This window comes from Pinus tabuliformis, chromosome 2_2, assembly GCF_031772625.1.
Source record: "Pinus tabuliformis cultivar Carrire ecotype Pingquan chromosome 2_2, CPIR1, whole genome shotgun sequence".
Lineage (NCBI taxonomy): Eukaryota > Viridiplantae > Streptophyta > Pinopsida > Pinales > Pinaceae > Pinus > Pinus tabuliformis.
The window spans coordinates 608,811,616-608,825,465 of record NC_142300.1 but is presented as its reverse complement, the minus strand read 5'-3'; the positions used below and the strand labels follow the sequence as shown (position 1 = coordinate 608,825,465).

General features: G+C 39.9%; 1 protein-coding gene across 1 annotated transcript in view; it reads left to right on the top strand.

The window, feature by feature from the left end:
- LOC149194126 (putative LRR receptor-like serine/threonine-protein kinase At1g06840) overlaps positions 1-13,850 on the top strand; it is a 370,173-nt gene that overhangs the window by 247,846 nt on the left and 108,477 nt on the right. The window contains exons 12-14 of the mRNA XM_089405038.1: positions 313-399; positions 611-679; positions 1,101-1,591. Coding sequence (XP_089261164.1) covers positions 313-399; positions 611-679; positions 1,101-1,591 — 647 coding nt within the window. The remainder of the gene's footprint in view (positions 1-312; positions 400-610; positions 680-1,100; positions 1,592-13,850) is intronic.

Genomic DNA, 13,850 nt, shown 5'->3' with positions numbered 1-13,850 from the left:
CATAGCAAAGTGGATTCTGACCAACTGTCATTCATTATTGGTAAAGCAGCACACAAAGAAAAGAAACAAAGTGATCTTACACTGAGTCATGTTTGACATTTTCTTTAACTTTGACACGAAATATTGATGCGACTTCACAAATGAAAGAAAAATATGAATACGTGGGTGAAGTTTTCTTAATAAAGTAAAATAGAAATGAATATTATGATTTATCCATGGGAACAAAAATGTAGCGTATTGCCTTTCAGATGACCATTACTGAATATAAAGCACCAAACATGTGCTTATTTGAAGAATTATTTTCTCCTACAGATTACTTGATAACAATCAGCTGACTGGCTTTGCTCTATCTGACAACGGGTCAAGCATCTCATTCAATTCTACCGGAAAACTCTTACTGTAAGTTGTCTATTAATTCATGCTTATTGGTCAGAAAATTTAGCATTTCTTGCCACCGATAGCATGTATGGCTTCTTTTAAATTGTGGTAGAAGTTCTTTTCTATGCATGCAAATTTTATTCATTTGCATTTCTATGTAACTTGTTGCTTTACTTGTAATTCTTAATATTTAAACATAAACTGCTAAGTTTGCTGTCCGTACGTATTGCAGGGATTTACGAAACAATAATGTAACTGATATAAATCTTTCGGAAGAATCATCTCCAAATATTACTTTGAGGTAAGATAATATTTTGCCATTTTGGTCTTTATTTGGTTTCCTTTAAATTGACGGCTTTATAGTGCATCTCCAATTTCATTATATATATATATATGGTTTTTCCATTCTTGCTCTTGCCATTGACATTGACAGGAGGAAGTTGGAATATATTTAGCCTTTGACTTGGAAGAGAAAACCTGATGTCAAGGCACAAAGAATGGACAAACCAGCATTTTGTTTTTATGAAATCCTTAATGTATATATTGTTAGCTTTAGTTTTGGATCCTATGCGGATTCCACTACATATTACTCACTACTTGAACATCCCGCTGTAAATTCTACTTAACTATTGATGTTCTTATTGCGGATTGTTCAACCCAGAATTTTGGTTCCTTACTTTCTACCTATCATGTAACCATGTGTTTCGTTAATGAAATGCCAGGTTGGATGGGAACCCTGTCTGCAGGCAAGTGAGGATATACGATATATCTAAACTTTGCAGTTCGGGGAATGGTGGTGAAGATGCCTGTGGAAGCTCAAACGACAACAATACCGCATGCGGTCCATATTCATGTTCATCACATTACTATGGGCACAATTCAAACTCTAACTGTTTTTCAGCTCTCATTGAAGTGGGATATTGTCTCAAGAGTCCTAGTTTCTCATTTTTCCCTCCATATATCAAGATGTTTGGAGACTACCTCACATCTGAGTTGAACCTGGAGTTAAATCAATTATCCATAGCCTCGTATAGTTGGTCACCAGGTCCTAGACTGGATATGAACCTGAAGATCTTTCCTCCTAAAGATCCATCGGTTGGGGAGTTAAATCAAAGTCGGATTCTGCTAATACAGAATAGATTTACTGCATGGAAATTTAAGAAAAATAAGATATTGGGACCATATGAATATCTCAGTTTTACATCATATAAAGGTATGCCTTTCACCTTAATTCTCTCTACATTCCTTTTCATTTCTATTTTCTGCCTTTTCTGCTTGTGGGTATTACTTTACCTGTTAGTTTGTAATAAGGTATACAATTGATTTGCATCTGGTACTAGATCTATTTATTACAAACAGTGATTTTCTCCTTTCCTTCTGCTTTTTGTTGCACCTGTCTTTTTCGAGTAATTGTTTGATGAAATCAACTGTAATTTTTAAGTTTCCTAAAAATTTGAGAGGTCTACAAAATATTAAGATTCATACAGATTTGATTTGCCACTTAACTGTTGCCATGAAGATCATTAAGAATGATAAAAAATATAAAAGGTGAGCTTAAAGTAAACATTCGTGTTTTATTAGAAACACGAATGTGATTTTTTTCTCTGTTGACTGCCATCCCTGTGTGCTTACCCTAATTTTCAGAATTTAGCAAGATTTATTGGACAAACAATTACTTGATAGATTTTTAATAGAGATTTAATACTAGTGGGTTTCTATACCAGTGTTGCCAACCGTGCGATTCTTTCACGAAAACATTGCCATGGCGCAATTTTTTGGGCTTGACAATAGTATTGGCTGAAAAGATCGACGATTTTTTCCTCGTTTATATTATCACAATATTATCAAAAAAATTGCCAAAAAATCACAAGTCAACTAAAAATATTGCCCTGCCATGCCTAGGTTGTATTATAACTCAATTTTTTGTTTGTTTGTTTCATTTTTCCAAACGAAGGTCATGGGTTTGAGTATAGGGAAGAAGGAGAACAGATTTTCTAAGGCAAAGGAGGAGAAAAATACTGCTTTTAGGAGCCAATCCTGAATTTTTTTGCACTATGCAACGATTTCCCTCAACAGGCCATGTACTTGCAGGTATGGGCATCAAATTTGACCTTGTTTTGTTTGTTTGTTTTTTTAATTCTTTTTTAGTTCTTTCTTGGGTTTTCAGTGATCCATTTTTTGTCCATGATTTTGTTAGGGGGAGAAAGTGCATTTTTTTACATTATTATTTCATCGAGTGGATAGGGTTTCTTGATTGTAAAGTGCTGACTTTTTAAATTTTTTTGTGCCATAGCTTCAATCTTACATTGAAGGCTAAAATGCTGAGAATTTCAGACCCTTTGTGGAATATGGTGAACCCAAGGGGGGGGTTCAATACACAAATTGGAGTTGCGAGTTGTCTAGGAAGCACATGACAAGGGGAATATCTTGATTGAGATACCACCTTGCACAAATTCTAGGACATGACACAGAACTTTGAACAAATATATCTCCATGAATCATCTTGTTGACGGTGATGGACACGCCAACATTCGGGGATCTCCCCAGTATGAAATCCCAACTAGACCTCACACTGTTTGGTGTAGGAGTCGCATCCGGTATGATGACCCAGTTGCCATTATCTTAAAGATTTGCCTTAGTTCTTGCTTGTTAGCACGTGAGAGTGGTTTACTTTGTCTTCGAACAACGAGGTTTGCATGCTTGGTGAGTGCTTAGTGCGCTTGTGTTAGAGTTCTTTCACTGCAGAGGGAGAGGGTGGAAGTGAGTCTCAGGTTGAAAGGGAATAGTCCCAACTCTGCTAGAGACACACAACACAACAGGACATGTGCAGCTTCCGGCGGAGTAGTCCACATGGATGCGGCAGTCACAAACATAAGGTGAGATAGCACGCACAACACCCAACGGAATAGTCCACATGGTGCGACAAACGTTATAACAAGTTTACAAGAATGAATATGTCGAGTGTCCGGTGGGATAGCCCACACAGGCGAGACAACATTAGCAACTGATACAACACATTTCCAATAGCATATGTACTAAAACAACCAAAATAGTTCAATTGTCTTAATACAGGTTAAAACAACATGCATTACAAGCATCCAAAGAATAGTCTTACAAAAGAATACAATACATGTGTGAAAATGTGTTGACCTGTCAACAGACTTCTGAATTTAGCAAAAGTTCGAAGACACATCCGTAGACCATTACATCACTAACCCCGATAGCAGGGCATTGGAGCCACTGTTCGCTCCTCAAAGAAAAGATTACAGACTCTCAAGGCTATGTGAGAGGAGCCAAGGTGAAAAGTCCCTTGCATGTACAAATGAGGGGTATATATAGCCAAGGGTCAAATTGACCCTTGTGACTTTTCGACTTCCCTCATGACTGTTTGACTTACATGACTCTTCAACTTTACATGTGGGTCTCTTGGACTTCCATGTTACATTACATTGATTACAACAGTATGGCCTACAGTAGTGATGTGGTTGAGACGACTCATGACATGATTCGACACGACAGTGCTGGTATATTAATGCTGATGCTAGTGTCCATGTCGAACTGTAGTGCTGCTAAGTGATGAGTGCGCTCTTGGTGTACCATAGCTTCACCTCCGTATGGTAAGGCGCGCGAAGTCTTCGATGGTCTTGGTGTTTGCTTGATGTTGCATGCATGCACATGTGTCTCCTTCGCTTGCTGCTTGGTATGCTTCGTTTGTTCGTCCAACTGCAAGCAAGTCTTCTAGCATGCGCTCTGTGTTCATCATGTTCGTTATCACGCTATGTCTCATCCATGTACCTATACCTGCAGTCACTCATGACGAGACGACATCAAATCCAAAATTCTCCTAGTCTACTATGATGCATTTTCTTTTTCTTTTGGATGCAAGTGACCGAGACAGAGGACAAGGCTTTGAAACTGTGAAAAGAACATTTCAGGCCGGGATGTAGGCTCTGGGCACTATCAATGAAAATTGCACAGAGGTCACTGGGAGGCTGAGAGGGGCAGTTCGGATCAGTGTTGACTGTCTGCGGGATCTGGCTTGGCTGGAGGGTAGATCTGTGCAATTTTTCCAGGGAGATAGTGCAGGCAACAGGGGGACATTGGCAGTGAAAACTCCGCAGAGTTGGGAGGCTAGCCTGCAAAACATCCCTGCGCAGTTTCTGGGCTAAGCGGGATGTTGGGAAGCTGGGATACAACCCATGAAAAATGCGTAGTTTTCAGGAGGAGCAGTAGGCCGACTGATAGGGTGACTGGCTGACAAAACTGCGCAAATTTCGAGGACAATGTAGTGGCAGGCAATGAGTGTCTGTCCGACGTGTCTGCATAATTTCTTCAATCAACGGAGGTGGTCATGCTGGCAACTTTTGCACAAGTTTTTGGAGTTAGGCCTAGGGTCACTGCTCAGTCAAACTCTCCGGTTGACTAGCGGGAGGCTTGATAGATTTACTTGCGGGCAGTACTGGTTGAGATGGATTGCTGAGCAACCTCTGCGCTGTTCTAGGTGACAGTCAGTTGGGTTGATTCCAGGATTGCGCAGTGCAAAGTGGTTGGGAAGTAGCCTCAAGCTCTGCACAATTTTGGGCAACAGTACATGATCACTGAGGACTGAGACTGCACAGTGCAGAGTGCCTGGGAAGTAGCCTCAAGCTCTGCACAATTCTGGGCAATAGTACATGATCACTGAGGGCTGAGACTGCGTAGTGCAGCTCAACAGAGGTCTTGCTGTTTGGGGGTGGTCTAGTTGGCGGAATTTCAACAAAATGACTAAGTGTGTGAGCAAGTGAACTTGTTTATGCATGACCTTCTGAACACACACTCAACATGACTCGACGATAGGACACCTCGAACCATCAAGACAACATACACTCAGTGTGACTGCGAGCGACAAGCACGACACTTGTGATAGATCATTGAACGATTGTGATGTCACTTACATGACAGTGCTTACAACATCATGTGTGAGTGCGATAGATGTTTACATAGCGAGCACAACTCAAACACAACCTTCAACATCACCAGAACGAGGTCGCAAGCATGGCATAGCAATCAACATGCCAAAGACGATAGTTGGTCAAAGAAGTGAAAAGGAAGCAAGACCTACAGAAGAAACACATAAAATGACTTTTCGTTTTTCCGCACATGCATGTTAGTTGTTAAAAGCGCGATTAAATCGCAATTTAATGAAAAAATCGCGCTTTTTTCCCCGCGCCGATTTAATCGCGATTTTTATATGAAAAAATGGCCTAAATTTTTTTTTTTTGCAGATTTTTTCCGAAAAAATCGCGTTTTTTTCAAAAAATCGCGCTTTTTTCGATAAAAATCGCGGGGTTGCCGGGCAGCGCGATTTATAATGCGTTTTTTGGTTTTTTGTTTGTCATTTGGACAGTGGGCGCGCGCGGAAGGAGGAGGAGGTGTTGGAGAGCAGCTGAAGAGGGTTTGTGACCAAATCTAAGTGCTTAGAGGACAAATTCAAGAGGAGACCACCGATTTCTCCATAGAAACGGTATGTGGATTAATTTTTTTTTGTTTTCCTTGTTTAAAAACATTGTTTTTCTATGTTTTTCATTGTTTTTGGTTGGGAAACTTCATATGGGCACCATTTTTCTTTTGTTTTCATTGTTTTTAAAGAATTTTTTGTATTTTTTCATTGATTTGGGATGGGTAACTTGGTATGACTATGGGAACCAATTTTTTTTTTGTTTTCATTTTTTTTAAACATTGTTTATGTTTTTTCATTGTTTTTGGCATTTGCCATTTGGTTGGGTAACTTGGGTTTGGAACTTTGGATTCTGGAAATTTGTAACTTGTAATTTTGTAAATGCTAAATTGTAATCCTAAATTCCTATTTCCTAATCCTTATTTTCCCATAGGTTTGCAAATTCAAAGTTCAAAAACAAACATGCCAAGGAAATTGGATCCTTTCTGGGAATATGGTGAACCTAAAGCTCCGAATGATAGACAAAACTTGAATTGCAAGTTGTGTGGAAAGGAGATATACGGGGGGGTGTACAGGTTGAAGTTTCACCTTGCACAAATCCCTGGACATGATGTGGGGCCCTGTATAAATACAAATCTTGAAATTATCCAAAGAGCCATGAGAGCATTGGAAGAATTAGATCACACTAGAGAGGCCAAAGAAGAACTCAAAAGGCAACTAAAAAGGTCAGCTGAAGGAAGTGGGCCAAGTGGCACTGGTTCTACTGCAGCATCAGTCAATCCAGTAGTTGCATCATCATTTTTTGTTCCTTGAACCATACCTGGTTCACAACCATCTATCGGTTCAATGCTAAAAATAACTAATAAAGAACAAGCTGACAGGTTGATGGCAAAATTTCTCCTTTGGAGTGATATTCTTTTCAGCGTTGTAAGGAATAATCCATTTTTCCAACCTACTGTTGATGCTATTGCCAGTGTTGGCCCGGGGTACAAAATCCCTTCTTATCATGATTTCAGAGGGTGGATTCTTCAAAATGAAAAGCGTGACTGCACCCAAATATTGGAGGATTTTAGGGCATCATGGGCACAAACAGGATGCACTGTTATGTCAAATGGTTGGACTGACCAAAAGGGGAGAACCCTTATAAACTTCTTGGTTAGTTGTCCCAAGGGGACTATGTTTATCAAATCTGTTGATGCATCTCATGAAATCAAAGATGCAAGAACTTTATGTGATTTGTTGGATGTGTTTATTTTGGAGGTGGGTGAACAACATGTTGTCCAAGTCATAATGGACAATGCTACAAATTATGTTGATGCTGGTAGAATGCTTATGGACAGGCATCCTACTTTATTTTGGACACCTTGTGCTGCCCATTGTATTGATTTGATGTTAGAGGACATAGCGAAAATTCCCTTTGTCAAAGATATTGTTGACTCATCAAAAAGCATCACAAAATTTATATATAATCATATATCTGTGCTTAGCTTGATGAGAAGATTCACCAACAACAAAGAGTTGGTGCACCCCACCATTACACGGTTTGCCACGAGTTTCATATCTCTTCAATCCCTCTTGAATTCTATGTGGGATGTGAAGAGAATGTTTCTTTCAGAGGAGTGGCGTGCTTTGTCAATGAGCCGCAAACCAGAAGGAGAGGTCGTATGCAGACTAGTTTCATACCAGGAAGACTTCTGGGCGGGAGTGCAGGAGGTGTGCGTCGTTACTGAACCTTTGGTAAAGGTTCTTCGGTTGGTTGATGGTGAGAAGCCCGCAATGGGCTATTTGTATGAAGCCATGGACAGGGCCAAAGAAGCCATTCGGGCCTACTATGATGATAAGGGAGATGATGGGTTTCAGAAACAACTCCTTCTATGGGGAGTGATTGATGAGCGATGGAACAACACACTCCATCGTCCCATTCATGCTGCTGGGCTTTTCCTGAACCCTGCATTTTCTTATGCATGTGGGTTTGATTTTGATGCTAAGATCATGGATGGATTCTTATCCTGTGTCTAGAAGATGGTGCGATCTCCAGAACAACGTATAGAGATCTCTAAACAAATTGAGACATATAAGATGGCAGGTGGCACATTTGGCTTTGAGATGGATATCACTGATAGGATGATTAAAATGCCAGGTATTTCTTAGTTTGTAACTTTGTTTCAAATTTCATTGTCTCTTCAAATTCCATTTTTTTCTTATGTTTATTTAAAATTTTATTTGTAATTTTGTTGTAGATGCATGGTAGAAAATGTGTGGTGGCAGGGTACCCCTTTTGCAAAAGCTTTCCATTCGCATCCTCAGCCAAACATGCAGCTCCTTAGGATGTGAGCGCAACTGGAGTGTATTTGAAAAAATACACAACAAGAAGCGCAACAGGTTAACACTTAAACATTTAAAATATTGCAAATTTCCAAATAAATTTTTGAATTCATTAAACAATATTTTTTTATAATATTAATTATTAATTATTATTTCATGATCTTTGTACAGGTTGGAGTCCCAGCGACTTAATGACATGGTCTACGTCTACTAAAATCTTCGATTGTGGGTGAGGCAACTTGAGAGGACACCTAATGTGGATGCCATCTCATTGGATGGGAATGACACCACTGCTGCATGAAGGGTTGAGGCCGAGAGACCTCTCATGGATTCTACTGATGATTGGTTAGTGCAAGATGTAGTGGAGGGGGAGGAGGAGGAGGAGGAGCAGGTGGAGGAGGAGGAGGAGCAGGAGCAGGAGGAGGAACAGGAGGAGGAGGTGACACCGCCTACCCGGGCTACCACTGCCACCAGTAGAGGACGTGGTATACCTCCTATAGCTCCTACTTCTAGTTCTTCAACTTCTAGAGCAGATCAGACTCCAATGCCATTTCCACTAGCATGGGCACCAGCATCTACATCTAGAGGGAAAGGAAAAGCTGTGGCATTTTCTCGCAAGAGGGGCAGAGGAAATCAATAGGATTAGACTTTCATTTTATTGTATATGACATTATGACATGATGAGATACATTATCATATTTTTTGTTGATATTTTGAGGCTGAGTTGGGACTCAGGAGTCAGGACTTACTATTCAGGACATGATTCAATGTTATGTGTGATTTTAGCGCTAGAAATGATATTAAACATCGTATATATTAGTTTTTTTATCATATTTATGTGTCAATGTATTTATTTTATGTTGTAGATGGTTTAGATATTAAAAAAATTGAAAAAAAATGAATATTTTTGTACCAAACGATTTTTTCCCGCTTTTTTCAGATTTTTTCCCGATTTTTCCGATTCGTTCCCCGCGCCGATTTAATCCCGCTCACGCTTTTCACAACATTGCTGAGGACAAGATGATATGACAATGACAAGCAGTATTGCAAACTCAACTAAGAGGTGTACTTCAAAAGGTGTTCTTTACTTACCATACTTACCCTTGAGATGATCATGTATACGACAGAGTTTGCATGTGGTCCTGATCTTTTCCTTTGCTTGGTTCCTTGGTCCTTCTCCTCAACTCCTTGGAAGCGATTTCAGCATGTCAGCTTTTCTTGCAATCACTGAGAGGTAGATTTGTGCAACTTAAGCGGATAGTGACTACTACTAGAATGAGGCCTTGGGATGCCCACCTGTGCAGTTTCTGCATGCAATACAGATAGGGCAGCTTGGACAACATTGCGCAATTTTGAGGCACAAGACACTTGAGGGATGGAGGTCCTGGGAGGATACCTCTGCGCACTTTCTGAGTGTAGTGCAACTGGACTGCTCTGCGCATATTTGGACAACAGTGTTGTCTGTCTGACTGCTATGCACATTTTTGGAGACCAGTGTTGGATGGGGTCTCTGCGGGCTGTGGGGTTTCAGTATGCAAGGGACGTTGGTGTCTCTGCGGGCTGTGGGGTTTCAGCAGGCAAGGGAGGTTGGTGTCTCTGTGGGCTGCGTGGTTTCAGTAGACAAGGGAGGTTGGTGTCTCTGCGGGCTGCAGGGTTTCATCAGGCAAGGGAGGAAGCTGGATGGTTGCAGAAGCAAAGCACAGTTTAGGGAAGTTGGATGAGGCTAGGTTGCTTGGGAGAATGGCTAAGTGTGAGATCATCAAAACATATGTAAACAGTGATAGGACTCAACTGTAATCACACATAGACACTTAGTGTCACAACGTAGACCATCCAGAATGCATAAAACATACTTTGCTTGATGCAACAACCTTCGTGACAAGAGTGTGTGAAGTGAGTGTGAAACATGTCTATGTGATGACAACCACTCATGCACACACAATTCCCTTGAATCAAGACAACATTCCCTTTGCATGATAAACAACAACCCCTATGCCCAAAGATGACACATGTTGCATAAAGATGAGAACACGAACAACTCTTAAGATCAAGGAGGGGAGCTTGAAATCATCAACTTACCAACAAGCAACCAAGGATGATCAATCATAGGATCCAAGGTAGGCTCCGAAATTCACATGCGAGCCAAATTTTTGGAGGGTGGTTGTAGCCGCTACAACACATCTATATTGCCACAAAATCAGTAGAAGATAAATATTCTACAAAAATTAATCAGGTAGCTGTGAGGTGTGGGGGTAAGTGAGAGTGGTTATTCAACATCATGTTCTGCAATGGCCAACCCCACATCTACCTTATCTTTTTTGTTCCTAGAATTGCACCTGGTGCACAACCTTCTATCAGGTCAATGCTTAAAATGGGAGGAAGAAGTGACAAGCTAGTAGGTAGGTGGTTTCTTTGGAATGACATACCTTACAGCATTAACAAGAGCAATCCATTCTCCCATGCTATGTTTGATGCTATTGTTGTTGTTGGCTTGGGTTGCTAAACATTTGGTTGAAATGGTGATGAAATAGGTGAACTTGGTCAACCTGTCCACCACCACATAAATGTTGAGAAATCTAGGGAAAAAATATTAGATGATTTCTCTTATAATTATAACTTCTTGTGAGGAAATGTTACTTTTCTTAATTGGGTTCTTCTTGTACTTGATTATTATTATGTGTTTTCTTCATCAAACAACTATCAAACCATTAAGAACAATGAGGCAAAGGGCACAGGATGTAGTCGATCAGCTAGGGCCAAACCTCTCCAAGCTTGAGAGGAAAACCCAATGAATTCTTCTTCTCATAGAATCTTCAATTGACGAATTCCAAGACCTAGACCCTTGACTAAGAAACCTTCCAAGAACAAGTCAATGCTTCTTCTTTGAGTAGCTCCTCTTTCCAGCACCTTCGACCTATCCAGCAACTGCACCTTCGATTTTCCCAAAAACTACAACTTCGACTTTCCTAGAAACTGCAACTTCGACTTGCCTAGAAACTGCAACTTCAACTTGCCCAAAAACTACAACTTCCATTGCAAATTTGACTGCAACTTCGCTTCTTTGCTTAGGTAGATTCTCTCTTATAGAGAACTCGAATTTCAGAACAACTCTTCTTAGTGACCTAACTTTGCTTCTGCAACTCGGATTTACAACAACAATATGTGCCCTAATTCCTTCGCCCATGTGAGAGAAGTGGCCCTAAACAAAAACCAAAACTTCGACTTCTTCTCCTTCCTTCGAACTCCTCTTCTTCGCATTTCTTTTCTTCTTTATGATCGAACTTGTGTGAGTGAGAGTGTGTTCTCCAAATGAGGTTGGGTGCCCTATCTATAGGCTTCCTTGAGCCTCCTATTAGGCTGACTTGACATGTCCTTAGGCCGACTTGTTTCTCCATTAGGTCAATTTGAAGCTTGCATGACAGACTTGGTCTTGGAGGGTCTTTTGACTCTAATTTGACTCAAATAATTTTCTTACAATATGTAACATGCCCAAATGAGTCATTCATACATGACAATGACTCAATGACTTTATAACAAACCTAGAAGCACTCAATCGGTGCTTTGACATATAAAAATAAATTCTCTTGAGCATGAAACCCATGCCTCTTTTCATTAAATACATAAAATCATGATTTCATTTGTCATTATGAAGACTGAACCTAGTTACATATTTCAACAATAAATACAATCTTGCCCCTGTACCGCTAGGATTCTTGTGATGAAATCTATTGAGATACTCTCCCAATTCTGCTCCGAAAAAGGGAGAGGTTGTAGTAACACAATTGGATGTGTATGCTCCACATTGTTCCTTTGGAATGTGTTGCACTCCTACAGGTACCAAATGACGTCTCCTTTGAGACCTCTCTGTGTAAACCGCTCCTTGACAGACCTGTATGTCTTGAGGAAGTCGGCATGTCTTGCAAGAGGAGAGTTATGGGCTTGCTCGAATGATCTTCTCTCGTAGATGAGATCTTGGCACCAAATAAATCCTATTTTTATAATAAATCACATCATCCATTACCTTGTACCTGTCATCCCCAAATAGGCCATCCAAAATCTCACGTGCTTGCTGATTCTTAGAGTACATCACCAAAAGCTGCACCTTTCAATCCTAGGTGATATGTTGGAAATACTGAGAGGGGGATGAATTAATATTTCCTTCCAATTAGTTAATTTTTAATCTTCACATAGAAATAACATTAACATTAGTTCAAGCATAAATCAAAATCATCTAGAAGTTATAATCTTCATCAACCACGTCCACAAGTTAGTAACATACAACATATTGAGTCTCATGAATCATGATTCATGAATCTTAAAGTTTCAACTTCAAGCTTTCAAAATTGAAAATTCAATATATAGCATTTATCATCATTGATCACCAAATTTGTACTTGTAAGCTAAGTTTAACCATTACAAGAAATAATATCTAACATGAAATGAAATGTTATAAAATGAAATGAAATGAAACAACTTTCACAAAGCATCATATTCATAATTCAGAATCATTACCAATGAGTTATAATTTCCAACTTCAAACTTCAAACTTAAATTTTTATATATTGTTTACAAAATATATCATAATAAATATGAAAGAGTCAACATTTATGAAAACTACTAGAAACTAGAAAAGAGAAGTAAACTGTAAATCTATTATCTACTACTTCATGTGACCCTTGCCAGGAGAAGTATCTGATGTATGAGTAGGTCATGGTAGTATTCTAGGAGTCTCCTCCTGCACAGACCGATGACCAGAACCAAAAGGCACATGCCCTCCACGTGAGGGTGTAGATGGAGGTGGTGACAGCAAAGGAACAAGACTCAGAACTTGAGCACTGCTATTGGATGGTGGAGGTGGCATGGTTGTTGCTTCATCTTCCTCTCTCATAAGTTCCGCTTCCACTTCTTCAAGATGTATTGTGCCATCTGATGAGCCCCAAATTTTGGTAACATTTTGGGCTCATTTGGCCTACTTACCTTGCTCAACCCTTCATTTTTCATCACTTATGCATCATTTCTTAGTATATTCATGTTATTTGTAGGAAGGAGGGCAGTCACTATGCCTAGGTGGCTAATACATGTTTATTTCAGGTTTTTTGACATTAAATGGAGCAGAACCACGCAGATGGAGGCAAGGAGACAGCCAAGGTGGCATTGCGGTTTTGTAGGAAGGTTGTCCACAGCCTTGAATGATCTTCCTCGTGATCTCCACCCCAACTCCGAGCTCCAACAACTATCACCACCGAGCTAGAGGGCAGCCAACGGATTCTAAAGGAACAATAGTTTAATTTTAGTTGGTCAACCAAGCCCCACTAATTTAGGAGGCCAGCTTGGCCCTCATAATGTATAAATATTGAGGTTGTAGCCTTCGAAAAAAGACTTTTGAACCTTTGTTGCAAATTCTGAAGTACGAGCTACAGCTCTGTTTTGCTCTTTGTTAGCCATTTTTGGCATGTTGTTAGACTTTTGACTATGATCTTTTAATAAAAGGCAGGCAGATTTGAGTTCAATTCTGAGTTCTTAGAGGAGCTATAGCTCTCAGGTTTGGGCCCAACCTGAGAGCAATAGACCTCCTTTCTTTGTATTGTTATTTGTCTTTCTTTCAGCATTATATTTCTTGTCCTTCACATGCACTTGGAAACACAGCTTGCTGATTCGGATTTCTTGGTGTGGTTACATAGGTTATCGTTATGAACAAAGTTGCTTTCAA